The 20,465-nt window shown below is 35.6% G+C and overlaps 1 protein-coding gene across 2 annotated transcripts in view; it reads left to right on the forward strand.

Moving 5' to 3' along the window:
• The window catches only part of sclt1.L (sodium channel and clathrin linker 1 L homeolog), a 69,626-nt gene that overhangs the window by 3,271 nt on the left and 45,890 nt on the right, over positions 1–20,465 (forward strand). For both annotated transcript variants that reach the window (XM_018231842.2, XM_041589916.1), the window contains exons 2-8: positions 2,473–2,582; positions 9,443–9,510; positions 10,451–10,506; positions 11,352–11,424; positions 12,355–12,410; positions 17,651–17,777; positions 18,356–18,478. In XM_018231842.2, coding sequence (XP_018087331.1) covers positions 2,546–2,582; positions 9,443–9,510; positions 10,451–10,506; positions 11,352–11,424; positions 12,355–12,410; positions 17,651–17,777; positions 18,356–18,478 — 540 coding nt within the window. In that variant the 5' untranslated portion in view covers positions 2,473–2,545. The remainder of the gene's footprint in view (positions 1–2,472; positions 2,583–9,442; positions 9,511–10,450; positions 10,507–11,351; positions 11,425–12,354; positions 12,411–17,650; positions 17,778–18,355; positions 18,479–20,465) is intronic.

The raw sequence follows: 20,465 nt of genomic DNA on the forward strand, positions 1-20,465 counted from the left end.
CAAACTGTAATTATTAAGGCTAGCTGTCAACAAACTGCTGATTGGGTTGATTTTCAGGCAAATCTAAAAACTGGATTTGGTTCATCTGTAAATTTAAATTATAATAAAAATCAAATTTACATTTTTGGAATATGACAGCCGCTATTTGACATACCATTTGTATGATGTTGATCATATAGCTTGACTATGTTCTTAGCAGATTAGGTATATATGTTTTATAAAATTTGATGTCATGGGCTCTTTGTTGATGAAATTGCCTTTGAACATACTACCCAGTATGTAGTATACCCTCTTGTTTAACGTGAGTAAAATTAATACCTTTTGGTTATTTTAAGCACAAAAAAAAAAACAACTATGGTTATTGTTATTTTTTTCACCTCAACGTGGCAAACAGAAGTTACTCCATTTTTTATGTTTCTGAGGTAGCTAATTAGATTACCAGTAATTATATACCTTTCCATTCACTCCTTGTTTTCACTGTTTTGTTAGAAGGACTCCTTTATGCAGGGGCATTATTTAAACTCTGTGAATCATTTAACAAAACATGGATTTGTTTCAGTTGTTTGTTTAGTTCAAGAACTAAGAAAAAACATGAATTTTTCATGGTTAAAACAGCAGGCAAAATGTAATTTCTGCACAAGCCCTATTCATTGAATTCATGCTGAATAAGGGGGTATATTGTCCTTTTAAAAATGTTTAGATGTCCAATCTTTATTGCATTAGCTGATGTATTTTACGTTTTTGCTATGGAATGTTATTTCAATAAAAATAAAAGCTGCACGAGCACCCCAAACAGAACTCAACAAATGTCTTAAAGCTTTTCAAACTGACTTAGAAGTAATTCAAGATCTTTTCAATAATAAGAGTCAAAAGCATCTGAGCCTTAGACATTTGGGACTCTTATTCTTGATAAAAATAGTTACTTCCAAGTGAGTTTTTTTTTTTTTTTGTTGCAGCCAATGGATAAATGTGCAATATAATTCTGCTAGCATCTCTATAAAGAAGGCTCATGTTATTTTAAAATAATCTCTCCAACCTACCCTACAGTACACAATCACATACAGTTCCAATATTCCAACATGCAGAGCACAGAGAACCAATATCAGTCTGAGCAGGGGGTAGCATGATATTTCTGTAGGTGTAAACATTACTTCAACCTATAGCCTATAAAATTACAAAAATGTCCATTATATGGAAAACCCCAGGTCCCGAGCATTCTGGATAACAGGACCCATACCTGTACCAGCAAGCTGAGACATATTAGGGAGAGGTCAGCAGTGGGGAGCACATGGGTGCCTTCTTGAACACCTCATCGGATAATTGATGCGGTCCATATGATCCGTTGTCGCCAATTTCCTTTGTATAATCTGATCGTTTGGCCTAACCCGGTATTGCCCTGTCGTTGGTGGGCATATCGGGGAAGGATCAGCTCTTTAGGCAACGTCGCCAAACGAGTGGATCTTATCATGTATGGCCACCTTAACTCAGAGTTAGAGAGCTGAAAAGCTGTTTGGGTTTTGTTATGTTAGACATCAAGTCACTCCAGCCTTTATACATTATTACATTACTAACTATATTAGAAACTTTTTTTATCTATCTATTTACCCAGTTTTTATTTTTAAAACCAGCAAACTGAGACGTATTAGTGAGAGGTGAGCAGTGGGGAGCATGAGTGGCCTCTTGAACACCCCCCAAAGTGCATAAAACCATATTGTTTCTGCCCATTGTGCTTCAGGGCTCATGTTCTTGAACAATTGTACAGGGCAAAGTGCTATGTTTTTTACCAGCAATGCAGTTTTCTCTTCATTCTGGTGTAATCCTTTCAGGGAGTTGCACCTGCCCATTTATAGGCTGGATTACTTACCAAAATACAAGTCCCATGGACATACTTTCCAAATATATAGCATATGAAAACGTTTAACATATACACAATATATCTATTGTACAAGACCAATGCATACCTTTAGCAGTGTTCCTTGATGTCATCAGTATTAATAAATGCTTGGTGATGTCACTTGTTTTCCATGCAATGCTCAGCTAAACCATGCCAGAGTGTTGGTCCTGTAAATAATTCTGGGCTGCAGGGTGGTTTTATGTGGGAATTTAAATAAAATAATATCATAAACATCACAAAAATACCCTTTGTAGAGATTCAATCCAATCTACTATAGGGATATGTCGCTATAAGTAAATATGTGAGCAAGAGCAATACAGAAATTCATATTCACAAAATAATAGATACTATCTTTGCCCTTTAATTATTGCACTTCAAATACTTTTATAACAACTGTGAAACTGTCACTGGTACTGTATTTATGGTGGTAGCTTTCTTCTGTAATTACTGAATTGCTAATAGTCACAACTGTGAAACTGTCACTAGTATATTTATAAGTTGTTTTTCGTATTTAGTTACTGTACTGTTAATCACTGTAAAAGAACTGTGAAACTGCCACTGATATTTTGTTTATTTAGTTTCAGATCCATTCTCAGTAGTCTAGAGATTCCACTGTTCCACTGACAACTTGGCTGTTGAATTATCCACAATATGACAAGCTTGGAAAATGAGTTTCTCAGAGAGGAAGGTAATAATTCTATAGTTACTGTATATTTTTTCCTGTGGCTTTTAGTACATGATACAGTTCATACTGTAAGATGAACATGGCTGTAATATATATATATATATAGTGAATAAAGTACCCCCTCTTGTAAAATATATGGATATTATAAGTTACCGAGGAGTTTCATGACCATATAAAAACACGAGGCCGAAGGCCGAGTGTTTTTATACAGGTCATGGAACTCCGAGGTAACTTCTAATATCCTCATATTTTACAACTGGGGGTACTTTATTTATTATAATACACAAATTTTAGTGAGTCATGTGACAGAAATGTGACATGTGACAGAAATTACATCACTACTCACCGTTTATAACTGATAAAAATTTAGCTGACAGTAAGTCAATAGTCCCAAATATTCGGCACTCGTCAGTTAGGGTAATTAGCGATCATGAGATATCGCTACAGAGCCAGCCCACCCGGTGGAGATCCCTCTTCCAATTAGTTACAGGTGGCCCCTTTTCGGCACTCACCATGGCAGGCATCACTCTCTCCTCAGATAGCCGGGTCAGGTCTGGCACTCACGCTGCCGTTGTGGTGTTCAGCGGAGAGGTGCTCGGCGGAGAGATTGATAACAACCCCGATTCCAAATGTCAAGTGGCCAGGAAATTCCTCTCCACGGGGACATCACAGCGTCTCAAATTCAAATAGCCCGTAAAACACCATCAACCTTCACCCGCCGAATACGGCCTCACGGACCTCCCCATGGCACCTCACTCACCGAGCACAGTATCACAGACGTCTTTGTGGCGCCCACGGTTACTTGGCTTCAGGTCGTGCAAGAGGTCAGTTAGTGTAGAGCCAAATAGTGGTTGAGCGAGGGTAAGTCTTCAATGCATTCAATGCATATAAATAAGCAGGCATGCGTCAGTATGAGCTGTTGCTTCCATCGCTAGTCGTGGTAAAAAAGCATTGAAGTTAAATGTCCTTAAATATTCAAACACAAAATATAAAACACGGGTGCCAGGCACAAACTTTATCCAATACATTCCACCAGGATGTCGGCACTCACGATAAATGGTGTTAATCTGCCTGGGTGCAGAAACAATAACTTCATCCATGACACTCCAAAGGAATCCGCACTCACAGGTCTTAAGATAAAAAAATATTTATTTAGAACAAATGACTAACGTTTCGGCCTCTCCGAGGCCTTTCTCAAAGTGATCATTTTACAATAAAACATGCCTTATATACACACAATCTGGCGGGAAACAATAGTAGCTCTGACGTCTCCTGTTCGTCAGAAACAGAGCGACTCCCTTCAAGATAGAAATCACAGATATATTTGTATTTCATTATAAGGAATGCATTGCACTTACATCTAGTAATATATTATTAAATAAAAACAAGTTTAAAACCAATGTATCAAGACACTGTTCATTTGTAACTATTTTGTAGCACTATAATAACTACTTCTGCTCAAGTTTATAACTCTATTGCTAGTGTCATTGATTAAACATTCTTTGAGGATGTCAAAAAGGTCCTGACTTAAACGCTACCTGATACTTCACTTCTTCCCTATCTATCATACGTAACCCTCAATAATTATTCCTCCCACTAGCTCTAATGTGTTTTAATTCAACTCAATCATTCCGGTTGTACTAATATTAACCGCCTATATGCTGCTCAAACAAGCTATCCACTGCGGTGCACTCCTCATATCGATCATACTTCTTATGTCATATATACATCCCCTAATGTGACCCTGTTCCAGTGTACCCCTGTATAAACCCTCATATTGAGTAAAAAACTCTGTGTGATCTATCATCATCCCACATTAATTGCATGATGTCTTAAGTCAACCAGCTCCCATCTCGTGGCTCTATATATCATCCCTTATTAACAATCGAGTGCTAGTACCTTAATTAATAAACAGCACAACTCTGCGGTGTGAATGGTAAAAATAATAAAAAGTACGAGAAATAAAACATATTAATCAAAAAGAAAAGTACACTTCCCGAAAAAAGAAAAAATCCCACCCAGTGTTCAAATCCATGTGATAAAGTTAATCAGCGTGTATCCAAACTTGTTTTCGGTATATACGCCCATTCAGTGTACACCATCAGCGGAACAGTAATGTGCACATTAGATGTATTGAGGCTTCCACAGCATATATCAAAGTGGTTGCCGATGTCCGATATCATCACCAGGCCCACTCATTCGATAAAAATTTATTAATTTAGATAAAATTATTGAGGGTTACGTATGATAGATAGGGAAGAAGTGAAGTATCAGGTAGCGTTTAAGTCAGGACCTTTTTGACATCCTCAAAGAATGTTTAATCAATGACACTAGCAATAGAGTTATAAACTTGAGCAGAAGTAGTTATTATAGTGCTACAAAATAGTTACAAATGAACAGTGTCTTGATACATTGGTTTTAAACTTGTTTTTATTTAATAATATATTACTAGATGTAAGTGCAATGCATTCCTTATAATGAAATACAAATATATCTGTGATTTCTATCTTGAAGGGAGTCGCTCTGTTTCTGACGAACAGGAGACGTCAGAGCTACTATTGTTTCCCGCCAGATTGTGTGTATATAAGGCATGTTTTATTGTAAAATGATCACTTTGAGAAAGGCCTCGGAGAGGCCGAAACGTTAGTCATTTGTTCTAAATAAATATTTTTTTATCTTAAGACCTGTGAGTGCGGATTCCTTTGGAGTGTCATGGTTGAAGTTATTGTTTCTGCACCCAGGCAGATTAACACCATTTATCGTGAGTGCCGACATCCTGGTGGAATATATATATATATATATATATATATATATATACACCCCAATGCTAACCCCAATAACCCCATGAAAATCACCATAGAAAAATGATATGCCCGAATACACTAATATTGTGAGGCTCTGTCACCTTCTCAGATCTTTTCAAGAAACTAATGGTCCTCAAATACAGGTATGGGACCTATTATCCAGAATACTCGGGCCCTGGGGTTTTCAGGATATTTCTGTGATTGGATATTTATATCTTAAATCCACTAGAAAATCATTTAAAGATTAAATAAACCCAATAGACTGGGTTTCTACCAATAATGATTAATTATATCTTAGTGTGGTTCAAGTACAAGGTATTGTTTTATTATTACAGAGAAAAAGGAAATCATTTTTAAAAATATGGAAGTCTATGTCTATGGAGTCTATGGGAGACACTTTCCGTAATTCAGAGCTTTCTGGATAATGGGTTCCGGATAATGATCCATACCTGTGCCCTTAATATTAAATGAAGTTAGTATTAACAAACAAAATCATTTGTATTTTTTTTTCTTGCACATTTTTGTTGATGCAGTTAATGTAATACAGTATTTTATTTTATAAATAAAGTGTATTTTGTCTGTAACATCTGTATTAACACCCTTACTAATCATCTTCGCTCTTCTCCAAAGAAAAACTCCCCAGGGAAAAATACAAAAACAGCAGTAGATAAAAAGAAAAACATATAACCGAGCAGTAGAATAATGTTGATCATGATACAAGGGGAAAAAGTATGGCAATTGTGACATTTATTTAAAAAAAATGCACAAATAGAAAATCTTGTATTGACACGAGTTGAATAAATAAGACTTGAGCTGAAACCATTGTCTGTCTTTTCTATTAATTTAACAAAATTCAAATCTAATTTTTTTGTTATGGAAAATTATTTATTGTGAATTACATTTCAGCCTCAGTAACTATCGACAGCACTTTACAAATATTACACATTTTTTGTTTAATTTTATCAATAAGAAAGATAAAAATATGCACATGTGGGCTTCTATAAAATCTATACACAAAACCAGAAACTAACGTATATATTTTTGGATCTTATTAATATAACTGTTACTGACCTTCATTTTTTGAAATGTTGGGCTTTCTGGTCAAAGAACAGAACTGCTGTATTATTCTAAACATCAGGAATTTAAGGGTTGGTTTAATAACATTGGCCATACATAAGACAGGGGATGTTGCCAGTGTCAAATTTGTAGCTTTGAATCCCCTGACTGGTATGTTCCAAGTCCAGCAACCTCTCAGGCTCTCCTCTGCCCGTGCATAAAAAACAAATTCCAAAGTTGGATTGCTGTATCCCTCAGACCCGTGGGTTGTTTGACCGGGAAACAAAACAGAAAAATGGAATAATATATAGTGCAGTATTTCAGATTATTAATTGTTGCACCTTAAGGGGCTGATTCATTAAGGGTCGAATATCGAGGGTTAATTAACCCTCGATATTCGACTAGGAATTGAAATCCTTCGACTTCGAATATCGAAGTCGAAGGATTTAGCGCAAATTCTGCGATCATACGATCGAAGGATTATTCCTTCGATCGAAGGATTATTCCTTCGATCGAACGATAAAATCCTTCGAATCGAACGATAAAATCCTTCGAATCGAACGATTCGAAGGATTTTAATCCAACGATCGAAGGAATATCCTTCGATCAAAAAAAGTTAGCCAAGCCTATGGGGAAGGTCCCCATAGGCTAACATTGACTTCGGTAGCTTTTAGTTGCTGAACTAGGGGGTCGAAGTTTTTTTTAAAAGAGACAGTACTTCGACTATCGAATGGTCGAATAGTCAAAGGATTTTTACTTCGAATCCTTCGATTCGAAGTCGTAGTCGAAGGTCGAAGTAGCCCAAAAAATACTTCGAAATTCGAAGTTTTTTTACTTCGAATCCTTCACTCGAATTTAGTGAATCGGCCCCTAAGTGTTCTTATCAAAGGCTTATTTGTGTAGTTCAACTACAAACTTTTACTATTGGTGAAAAAATATTTCCAAACAAATTTGTGATTATTTCCGTGAATAAAATTATTCCAAGCAAAATTTGTGATTATTTCTACAAATACAGTGTTTGAACCAGTGAAAACTAAAAAATGAAAAATAAAAATAAAGAAACAAAAATAAAAATAAAAGAATAAGTAAAAACCGTGTACAAAAAAGAAAAATTAAAAATAAAAAGTAAAAGGTAAAAGAAAAAAACTAAAAAAAGGGAGAAGGTTAGAAAGTGGAGGAAGGGGGGGGATGGGAATTGAGCTTAGTGCTATGATCTAGCCCACACTATAAAACTGTGTTTATAACTAACAGCTGATATGAATTATCCTCAAAAAGTGCTGCAGAAGGTTTTACAACTTAGTATAGGAAATTATTCGCAATATGATGCACCTCCACTGTTCCCAGTGGTATATTATACTCACAAGACGTGAGCAATTTCAAGCTTTGAATGTAGTCGACGATTGCTCCTCTCTTAAACTTCTTTTGTCCTTTCTGGGCAAGAATAAAGTGACATGTGCAGAAGCGCCTTTATAAGTTTAATTAATAAATAAAAATCACACTCACAAACGTTCTCGTTAAAAACTGCATGTACGATCAGATATAAAAAGTCTCTACTTGTTTCGACTTTTCAGCGTCTTTTACTGTCCACTGCGCATGTCCACATTAGGCTTCCGCAATCTTTAAAATCTTGTAGTAAAGGTGAACGTCATCGCTCAAGGAAGAAGCCATCTGGCGAAACGCGTTATCGATGTGTGAAGACTTAGAAAAATGCATTGGAAGGTCCCCATATTCTAACATAGCACTTCGGCAGGTTTAATTTGGCGAACTATTCAAGTCGAAGTTTTTTTTAAAGAGACAGTACCTCGATTATCGAATATTCGAACTATTTTACTTCGAAACGAATTCAAAGTAAATTCGAAGTCGTAGTATCCTATTCGATGGTCGTATTATCCAAAAAAGATTTTTACTTCGAAAATTCCCTCGAATTCACTTCGACCCTTGATAAATCTGCCCCTTAAGGTGCAACAATTAATAATCCGAAATACTGCACTATATATTGTTCCATTTTTCTGTTTTGTTTTCCTCTCAAACAACCCAAGTGTCTGAGGGATACAGCAATCCAACTTTGGAATTTGTTTAAAATGTTTCAGTGCTTGGCTCAGGCTTAGCAACTGCAATGATAAATTGATTTTAGTAAGTGAGTAATTTTATACTTGTAATTTTTATCTATTTGCCTCTGACCTATCAGTGAGCAATATGGACAATGATTTTTATGGAACAATATAGTTTAGAGAAAAAAAGACATCTTCGCTCCCTTTTCTGCATCATTAAATAAATCTTAACGTCTGTTAAATGTAACTGTCTATCATTTGAGCAATAAGTGTTAAAAAATATTATTCAAATGATTCCCACATTACCAATAACAGTCAGAATAAAAAATATTTGACATTTCAAAGTGCAAGTCTGAGGATCTAAGTACATAGCTTGATGAGCTTCTGAGGAACACTGTGTACATCTGCTGCTCTCCCTAAAGTGTTTTTATCTTGATTTATTCTTTAGAGAATTGTTTTCTCTTTACTAATTGGTTGAAAATCCACTTCAAGCAATTCCCTGTTGAGATAATAATTAGTATGTTGCATACATGTACACCGTGAAATGTTGGATTCTAATAAAAATGAGGTCCAGAATGACCAGTGTTAATATACTGAAGATAGATGTTCTCATCTGTTAAATTAATTTTTGGATCATAGGCAATGCCATTATTGTAATTGGGTAACATTGATTGCTTTTATAACAATGTAAGTCAAATTATCCAATTTTTTGGGTTCTGGATACATTTTATGGTCCAATTATTGGCAAGGTTCACCAGGTAATGCTGCTAATGAAAGTGACAGGTTGCAGCTACAGTGGGGTAGCCTATTAAGAGTGGTTGGTGCCCTCTGCACGATACCTTACTTTTTACCTTTTTAAGTTTTGGGTACAATGTGTTTATTGCCTGTAATAACCATTTTGAATGCCATCATATGCTGATATTTTATATGTACATTATTTCGACACTTTCAGTCCAAAAGCTGAGATCTGCACTTAAACAATATGAAGATAGAAGTTATGGTGGACACACTGTTGAACAGGTATTTCAACTTCTTGTGTTTCATATCAGGAATATTAAATTGTGATGCACAGTTTGTTTATTATGTGTATATTAAATCTTCTGTGTTTTGCTTTTAGGAAAAGTTAGGTAGATATTCATTAATGTTGAAGTAAGCATTCAGGAGAGAACCACCTCCCCATATACAGTATATAATATACAAAAACAAAAGAATGCAGCTCATCCCTAAATTTCAAAACCAGTTGGGTGCACGTAGGTGTGGCTTGTAGCACCTACATGCGACGTTTGTGATACAAGCCACACCTTCGTGTACCCAACTGATTTTAATTGAAAATTGGGGATGAGCTGCATTTTTTTGTTTTTGTATATTATATATGGGGTGGTGGCTCTCTCCTGAATGCTTGCTCTCCCAGCCCCCGTCCCTTTAAGGATAATCCTGCAATTAAGAAGGTGTTTAAAAGCCCAAAAAGCTGAGTTTTTTTTTTTTTTTTGGAAGAGGTCATGCCAAATAAAAAGAGAAAAGCGGGTATGGTCTTTCTCCCCCCCAAAGAAAATACTATTTTTTTTTCACAGTTAGGACTGACGCATAGACACTGCCTTGACGAGGCGCATCAGCTAAAACATACTTTGTACATAGGTGTCTTTGTAGACATTTTGCCTTTAATGTGTACAAAATTAGGTTCTGGTTTTCTCTTAAGGCTTTATAATGGAGTGCTAGAGTAATGTTTTTAGTATGTGTGTGTGTGTGTGTGTGTATATGTATATATATATATATATATATATATATATATATATATATATATATATATATATATATATATATATATATATATATATATATATATATATATATATATATGTATGTATGTATTCATAGTTATAGAGATGCTTTTTCATTCAGTGAAAAACCCAAGGAATTTCAGCCTTTTATTTCAAAACTTGTAATATTTTTTATTTTCTAGGATGATGATTTTTTGAGAGAGGATGATAATGCAACATCTCGAATGAATGAAAGACGGTAATGTGTGACATTTCAGTTCACTGTATAACATTTTACCCAGTAGCAAAGATTTTTCTTTAAAGCATTATGTAGAATTGTATTAGGTTTTCTAGGATAATTTTCAGGCACCTTTTGAAATTGCTCAGCTGTGTCTCTGTGCATTAAAAAGAGCACTACAGGTATAATTACTGTTAGGTGCCAAGTTGTTAGGCATTCTGCAGTGATTCAAGTCACTTAGGGCTGAACGCCACGGTGCACCAATGACACGCATACGACGTGTCGGAGGTCCAGAAGATAAAGGAAGCGAATGGGAAATCCTAGCTAAAAACTACATATATCTGAAGGCACATTTTCATCCGACAGTGGGATATATGTAGGTTTTACCTGTGATTTTTCATTCACTTCTGGACACCCGACACTTCGCATGTGTGTCATCGCATGCGAAGTGTCGGGTGTCCAGACACTTCGCATGTGTGTCATCGCATGGCGACGGATTGCTCCTTGGCGCACCATTGAGTTCAGCCCTTACTTTCTACATCAGGTTGAGGTAGGAAGCAACTATTATTCCTGAAGGTGCCTAACCACTTGGCACCTATAAGTAGTTCTACAGTACCTTTGGTTCTGTGTTTGAAATCCAGTATCCCCTGGTGTCTCAGGATATAACCGATATGGGATCTTTCCAGTTGGTTGATTATGTAGAGGCACATTTTTGTTTGATGCAGCTCATACGCCTGGCCTGCATCAGAAAAGCCTAACTTTTGACAAATACATTTTTGTTAAAAAAACATGAATAGTTCTAGAAACATTTGAACACTAATGTAATTAATTCATTTTAGCCTAATTTAAATATTTTTTCCCTCTAGAAATTTAGGTCTGCGGAATGAAGAATTGGATAAATACACAGAGGAGTTGATTGAACAACTTCATTCTTATCAGGTATTTTAAAAATCATACAGAATTTTAGTGTATGCTACTGGGAAACTATATACATATATATATGTATGTATGTATATTTTTATTTGTATAGCACCCCTTGAGGGCAAAGCACTGTACAGCAAAACAATAAATTAGTAGTAACAAGCAAGGGGTCATTGCAATAATAAATAACAATAAGTGCATTATTAGAAATACAATTCACATAAATATAAAATATAATTACACTACAGATTAGGTGCTTATCGTCAAGGAGACAAAAGGATGGAGGATCCTACCCCCTGGGGCTTAAGGTCTAAATGGGAGGGTAATTTACAGACACAATTTGGAGGGTTATTAATTGCTATATATATATGTGTGTGTGTTTTGACATATACAAATCAAGCTTTTTTAAAACTATTAACAAGGTTACAAATTTAAAGTCCTTGCCCTAACTAACCCTACTATAGCTCTGCAGTTTTTTTTAAATCTTTTCCGGGTTAGAACCCAAATGTACCTTTGTGCTGAGCTGAACAGGAAATAAAAATAGACAGAAGAAGTAATCTTTATAACTAAAAACAATGCTTTAGCCTATGCAAAAGCAAATGCAGCAATGAATCATGCTAATGGGTATTGTTCAGAAGTGTTCAAAGAGCAAGAGATTAATATTTAGTCTTAGTGAATGAGTAAATTCCTACACACAGTTGTGAAATCCAAGTTCCTATTTCTAGAAATTCAGGCTAGGATCTCATGTGGCAGTTGCCTCTTGTGCAGGACAGGGGAAAAAACATTTACAAGTTATACATTCTATATGTATATCTCCAATCTTTCACTGTTTAACTTTAACTTTAATGCAGAACAATTAAGACATTGCATATGAACAATAATGTTTTTATTTAGTCAATAATGTTTTGTCATATTTGTATTTCTTTGTTCTTTTTGTGCTGTGAATAGGCTGAAATGGGTAACATACGACTAAAGATTGAAAATGTTACTAAGGAAAATGAAAGGTAAGTCAAATGGCCCAGGGAACACTTTTCTGATTCAATGTAGTTCTATGTAGCAGTTTTACATAGTTATTTAGTAGCTGGAGTTCTTCCAGGATCCACTGTATAATGAATATTATTATTTTCTCACTTGCTAGAAGATATGGCAAATGGGGCATATTCTTCAATTTCAGTTCTCAGTAGCTGGACAAGCGCCATTACCTCTACTTCCGCATTCCGTTCACTAGAATGCAAAACATGTGTCAGTGATTGAGTTTAATGATTTTAAACTGTAGAAATTTTATTTACCTATAGTCTCAATTGGCTATCTCTGCACACAAAGGGGCAGATTTATTAAGGTTCCAATGGTAAATACGAAATTTCAAATTTTTTTTTTGGTCAAAACTTACAAATGCAAATTTAAAAGCACCAACTAGAATCTAAATGTGTGATGTATCACACCTCGACCCTGTTCTAATTCGAATATTCGCCACCTAAAACCTGCCGAGTTCATTTTCAAGTCGATGGCAGCGTTCAGTTGAACCAATTTAAATGTTAATTGCCTTCCTGACATTCAAGTTATTTTTCGGAGGAAAAAAATTTGATTTAAAATTTTCGCGTTCGCATTCGATTGAATTTTAGACGTTCAAGTTTTTTCATAAATAACCTCCCATTCAGGTTATGCGTATATTCGAATTTATTCGTTTTTCACATACGGTACATTCGAAATTCAACCTTTCATAAATCTGCTCCAAAGTTTGCTGTTTTTTTTGTTTCTAATAGTCACACAATAGCCGATGCCTGAATTGTGTAAATGAATCCAATTTAATAATCTTAGCACTTCTGCTGCAGCTTCACAAACCTGAACTAGTTCGATCCAGAATACGTTTGTGATATGTCAAGAAAGTGCACTAGGTGCTCATCAGCTTATTTAAATTTTGTTATGTTAATGCAACTGTGTGGCTTATCAAATATTGACTAATTGCAGCTGAATTCTAAATGCACACTGAAGCATATCTTATATCTGGATAACGTAGCAAAGTATCTTACATTTTAATAATTGCCACACTTTTCAAAATGTTGTCTGCTTCAAATAATAGATGTAGCAAATAAAAACATGTTAAATTAGTGTCACTGGTTGTCTAGAAATCAGATAAACACTGTCTTTAGAGAGAGTTAATTTTCATTTGCATTTCCAACCTACACTGTGATATGCTCCAATTTAATCATAGCCAAAGTGACTGCTCAGTATGCCCATGGTACAGCTCAACTAGTAAGAGTTTATTTATACGCATTTGTCATCTTATGCTTTTATGACTTTAAATGAACCTCTTCATACTTACACGTTCATCAAGTTAACAAGTTAAACTGCTGATTCATATATTGTTTCTAACGTTTATTAATTATATTCTTTAGGGGTTAACAACTACATTTTTTTAATCTTGGTTAAAACATGAGGTCAGCTGTTATGTAGAAGACTTATTGCAGTAATTGGCTCTGGTGGCTTTGACACTCTAATACCCTTTCTCACTTGGAGGCATATTTATCAAAGAGTGAAGTTAGAGATCACCACAGTCCACTAGTGTGAAATTCTGCCACTCTCCTTCTATAGCATTTTTTTAAGGCATATTTATCAAAGGGTGAACTTTCACTATCATCCATTGATAAATACTCTTTTGAAAATCCCATAGTAATTAATGGAGAGTGGTGGAATTTCACACTAGTGGAGATCTGTGGAAGACTGTGGGGATCTTTAACTTCACTCTTTGATAAAAATGCCCCATGGTTTGCTGCATGCAACCAGATGGATGACGTAAGCTGTAAACTGGTAATTGTGATTTTATAATGTAGATGTTGTCCCTATTTTTTTAATGTGATGTTTTTCTTATAAAAACATTAAAATATCCCTTCTCTGACTGTTTTACTTGACACCAGCACCACACTGTAGAGGGTACTATTTTCAAAATTAAAGTTAGGTAACCCCAAAGCCCATCTAGTTACATTTAGGGGCAGATTTATCAAAATCCGAGTTCATAAAAAAACAAAACAAAATGCAGACAAAACTTTGTCTCATAGTCTCATATGCTAGCTTATTTAAGAAAAAAACGCGACAAAATATTCCTGCACGAGTTTTCCGGAAAAAAAAGTCACATGCCGGTGCGAATCTCATTGTCCCATTCAGGTTGAAAATCTCAAATGTTTTAATAAACTGGGAAAATAAATAAAGTTGTCAGAGAACACTCCCGTTGACTTCTATACAACCTAGCCAGCTTTCACTTGCTGAGTTTTTCCTGGCGCCTTTTCGTGGTTTTATTCTTTAATAACTGGCGACTATTCAAGGTTACAAAGAATATTCTTGAGTATATTCAAGCATATTCGTAAAAACTAAAACTCCATCTTCTGTTCCACTTCCTGCCCGCTGAATTGTCTGGCTGTGCAGGAAAGCCGGTGGCACTCAGCACACTGCATTGTAGGATAGGACCCAGTATCAGTAGCTAGACTGACCTGTCTTTGCTTGTGTGACTGCAGGTCTGTGATTGGCTGTCCCCCTCCTACTGTGCTTCTGGCAGGGACCGTTAGGACACACCCACCTCTCATTTAAAATACGACAGGGACCAGAGAACATCTATGGGGAGTTCCAATAAAGGGGCTATTTTTGATGATAATGTTAATTTACAGCCAAAAGTACCGTATAGTATATTTATTGCCTACAAAAATAGGGGGTTTCATGTATCCAGTATCCCTTTAAACAATTTTAAATGAGACACTAAAATGTACATTTAGCATACCTATAGTTCTATTGTATCTAGAAGTGCTGTTTATTTGCACTTATATCATAATGAAAAGTATATATTGAATATTCTTCTGTCTCCTTGCATATGCTGCTGGTTTGAGATCTCCCCACAGATTCTAAATACTATTAAAGTCTGTGGACTGTGAAGGCGATTCCAAAACCTCCATCCATCCTTTCTATAAATGCTTGATTCTGAGGTTTGTCTTGGGTCAATGCCTTCTTGAAATCACCAAACTCTTTTCAGAATGAATTTCTTCTGTGAATGTGGGGCATTTGCTTCTGACAACTTTCTCATGCAGATCATTATATATGAGCAACACTAGAGTGTGGATAGCTACTTCACTTGCAGCCGAATGTCTCACAGTTTACAATATTTTTGGCTTCCATAAAGGAGACATTGTTTTATGGATAATATAAAGAAAAGAAATATAGTTTTGAAACTAGTTAATTCATTCATCCTTTCCAACCTTGCTTTAGTGTTCTGTTATAGAAATAGCACAAAACGATATGATCATGACCAAGCAAAATTCAGGATCAACAGCAGCCCCTCACCCAGTTACGTCTCCCAATTTATATTTTAACTGCCTTTTTAAAACCAAGAGATGTGCCATCTTGTTTATAAAGGAGAACTAAACCCACCATACCAAAAAAAGCCCCCCTTAACTGCCTGGCATTGCCCCCCCCCCCGCACTGTGCATTAGTAGGGGGAAAAAAAATCTGATCCTAAAATGCAGAGCAGCGGAGCTACAGGGCACCATCTTCCACTGTTTAGAATTCTTTCAGGACTCAATGCCGATTTGAGCATGCACGGTTGAAGCGGATTCCTGGCTTGGCCCAATTGTGCAAACACAGGCTTTGTGTTGGCGTTGTGTCCCGAAAGAATACGAAACGGTGGAAGATAGTGCTCTGGAGCGCTAGGCAAATTATTTTTTAGGGTTTAGTTCTCTTTTAAAAATATTCCCTTATCATTATTTCCTATGGCATCTCTGGATTAAGTTAAATCTAATGTTTAGCTGAACTGAAAGCTAAGCCTTATGTCACATGACTTTAAAATTCAGGACAATTTAACTTGACCATTTCTGTTCTCAATCATACTTCTTAAAATTAGGGTGTTCGATTTGGTGTACCCTCATTTCTTGTACACCATGGCAGGTAGTTGCTTATCTATATGTAAGGGTCAGCTAAGCTTTATTGTTCTTAATGCTGTTTGTTGTGTTTCTCTTAAAGGAAAACTATACCCCCCAAACAATGTAGGTCTCTATAAAAAGATATTGCATAAAACAGCTCATATGTAAAACCCTGCTTCATGTAAATAAACCCTTTTCATAATAATATACTTTTCTAGTAGTATGTGCCATTGGGTAATCATAAATAGAAAATTGCCATTTTAAAAAATAAGGGCCGCCTCCTGGGATCGTAGGATTCACTGTACTCACAAACATACCAACAAACCATACATGTTAGGTCACATGAGCCAATTAACAGACAGAGTTGTGTCTTTTGCTTCCACACTTCTTCCTGTTACAGTTAGAGTTGCAGTATTTCTGGTCAGGTGATCTCTGAGACAGCACAGAGACCATCACGAAATGGTGGCTCAAGGCATGAGATGTAAAAGGGCAATATTTACTTAAATATATATTCCAGTTTGGTAAGATTCTTTAATATGCCACTTAATATGATATGAACTATCTGTTGCTTAAGTGTTCATTTTGGGGGTATAGTTTTCCTTTAAAGAAAAACTTTACCCCCAAAATGATTATTTAAGCAACAGATAGTTTATATCATATGAAGTGGCATATTAAAGAATCTTATCAAACCTTTAAGCTTTTCCTTAGGCAAACTGTTTATCTTTTTCTTACTTAAAATATAGTTATAACTGCATAAATATTAATTAGAGCCGCACAGTCCTTTCCAAATGCCACATATAGGGCGGGTTATGTATTAAAGGTTGAGTTGTATTTTTCCAGAATAATTCGAGTTTTTCAAGGGTAGTTTCACTAAAAACTAAAAATTTTTGGGATAAAAAAAAGAATCAATTTTTTTTTTTTCAAATTGCCATTTTAAAATAAAAGGGCCGTTCCCTGGGATCATATGAATTATGCCCCAAAGCTGAAAAAAGCCCAAATCCGAAGATACTCCAGTTAAAACCTGTCGAGGTCATGTAGAAGTCAGTGGCAGATGAACCACTTGGAGATGTTTTTTGCCTTCACGATTTTGTTTTTTTTACGGTGGTTTTCACTCGAGGTATTTAAGGTTTTTTTTGAGTATTCGCCCCCCCCCCCCCCCGATTGCATTCAGTTGAGTTTTTTACATTTGGGTTTTCTCATAAATAAGCAAACATTTGAGTTGTGAGCGTCTTCGAGCTAGAGAAAACCTCACAAACCTGACCTTTGATAAATAACCCCCATAATGTGACAAAATGAGGGGTGGCGTAGAATAAATATCCCAAATAATTGTATTTATTTTATAGGCTTCATGAGCAACTTAAGGAATCTTTAGAAAAGCAACTGGAATCTATTCCTGGTTTCTCGGCTGATGCATTTACCGAGCAAGAACTGATTAAAAACCTACAAGAACAATTGCAACTTGCAAATCAAGTAAGCTTGAAGGAAGGCCTCATTTCTCTGCTGTTGTTAAATCTTTTCCAATCAAGCAAATACATATTTTCATTTCCATTGATGCATGTATATACTGCATTTCCAACATAGCCAATGTCACTGTGATCATTAAAAGGAAAGAAAATGATAACAAACAGGCCTTTTTATGGCTTTGGTAAGAGCTCTTTTAGCTTTGCTGGCACAGCTTTCTTAAACTCCACAGATGTACACTATCTCATGAAACATCTGTGACCTATTAAATTAACTCTTCATATATGGTGTTAGAATGGAAATGATATCTGGAGTACGCAAGGTACAGCAGTATTCTGTTCAGTTCTCTAGCCACTAAAAATACATTGAATATGAATTGTTTAACCAACAGTGCCCCCTGCTTGAATATAATATACTTTTTTTTCAGGAAGCAATTTTTAATTCTATGTTTTAACTGAAGACTTGGAATGACTATTTTTTTTTTTATCAAACTGGTGGCTTCCACTGTTTCGTTGTTGGTAAGCGACTAATTGAAAGAAAACATTTGTAGTACTTTTTGTTTAAATTTGTTTCATGAATTTCACTAGGAAAAAGAAGATGCCTTGGAGCTTTGGCAAAATGTTTCGCAGGAAATGGATCGTTTGCAGCAGCACTATCAGGGTCACATGACCCAGGCTCATCTACATGTAGCAGAGAGACAAAAGCAACAGGTATTCTTTTCTTTACAGTGGTTTCATCCAAAATGGATTGTTACATGTATATAGCATTCCCAGGACAACTGAAAGAGGAGGAACTCAATGTACTTCTATACTTACCTCTCATATGAATATTAGAACTGTGGGGCTTCCTGGGAAATATTTAATGGTATTACTGCTGGTTTCTTATTGATATGGCATGTCATGTCCTCAGCACAGCCGATCAGGCCTTGTGTTATTCTTTTTTATCAGCATTTTTAGTTCACAGCAGATTTACTGTGCCCCATTATGATTTTTTTTTGAGCATCAAAAATAGTTACAGTTCATGAAAAAAATATCAAGCAGGGCTGATTTACTATTCATGTTCCTAATTTAGTAAAAATCATTTTCTGCATTGCTACAGGGATTAGTAGTTATGAAGAAAAGTATTTTTACCAAATCGTTAAGGCCTCATTTTAGTCATTTTAACAACAATGCTCACTGATTTCTTGGGGCTTAACAATTCGTTTTTGGTTCAGATCCTTTGTGGACGCCTAACTTTTTTGTAAGTTAAAATTTACATCACTGTTTCAGTAGATTAAGCATTCTTTGAGGTTTACCAGTTGTTACCTGCTGCAATGATTTATCCATAAACCACTCATCTCTGCTGCTGTGGAATATAAATTAAGCAGTCGCCTTACTACCTCCCTTAGTATAATAGACTGGTAACCATAACAGCTCTATGTATAATACATAAACCGTTTATCTTTGCTGCACAGTGAATATTAAAGGATGGTGGATGCAGAAACACAATTTGTGGATATAGTGAACTGATATATAGTGAAATCTTCTGAGATAAACTGAGCTGCAATGGTTTTGTCTTGCTTCAGTGCTCTGTGCCATTTATTCTCTGTGTCTCTCAGTTCTGATAGCCTGTACTTTCACACCTCATATATTATAGGCAACATCCTCTCTGCTGTTATCTGCTTTAGAGCACCAAATAAGTAAGATTTTGTGCAGAATAAATACAACAATTGCATATGATACATGCCTTGCACCCACTTTTAAATACTAAAATAACTAATTTAGAACAAATATTTTTGTTTTATGCTTGTTTTTAATTAAACCAAAAATCACTGCAGGGTGCTAATTTTCCCAAATTAGGAAAAAACACACATTTTATGTTATAAGTTGTTGCATCTTTTCTCTTAACAACTATCATGGGGTACTTGACCGGGAAACACTGCTGCAATTTTATTTCATCTCACTTGCTTCGGCTTGGGCTGGACGCAAGTTCAGTGTAGCCTGTGCAAGTGTTGTGCAGGTTAACCTAAAAGCAAGTTTTGCCCTACTAACTACTCCTCCAAGCTATTTATCCTTTAAATAGACAATATACAGCATTTAGAGGCACATTTATCACAGGTCAAATTTCGAAATCATGTGAGTTTTCTAAACTCCCCTACACTCCCATAAATTCGAAACGTATTAAAATTAAATGGGTTGAATCTACCCGAAAACTCAAGTCAAATTCGAATTCGAAAAACTCCAATGGAATTTACAAAAATTTGAATGTCAGGAAGGATGCAAACATCACCAAATTGATCCATGGACCTCTCCCATTGACTTATACAGCAATTTGGCGGATTTAGGTGGCGAATAGTCGAATTCTAGTCCTTAAAGGGCAAGAGTATGATAAATCTCACATTAAAAATCGAATCGAGTTTGAATAATTCACAATTCAAATGTGAGAGTTTTGACCCAAAAAAAAGTGAAAATTCTATTATTCACTTTGATCCTTAATAAATCTACCCCTTAATTTTGTTGGCCTGAGCAGTGGCAATTGGCAAGAGCATTATTTAAACACTAATATACTTATGAGTAGCAGAGTTGCAATCGCATTACTTAAACTGAAACGGTCTCTATTGCCGTAGTCCATGTATCATCTCCTCCTTACATGCTTGAATAGAATTATGAGTTGAAGGGATGTTCTGTACAGTAAATGATTTTATTATAACTGTAACAG

This window comes from Xenopus laevis, chromosome 1L (genome assembly GCF_017654675.1).
Source record: "Xenopus laevis strain J_2021 chromosome 1L, Xenopus_laevis_v10.1, whole genome shotgun sequence".
Taxonomy (NCBI): Eukaryota; Metazoa; Chordata; class Amphibia; order Anura; family Pipidae; genus Xenopus; species Xenopus laevis.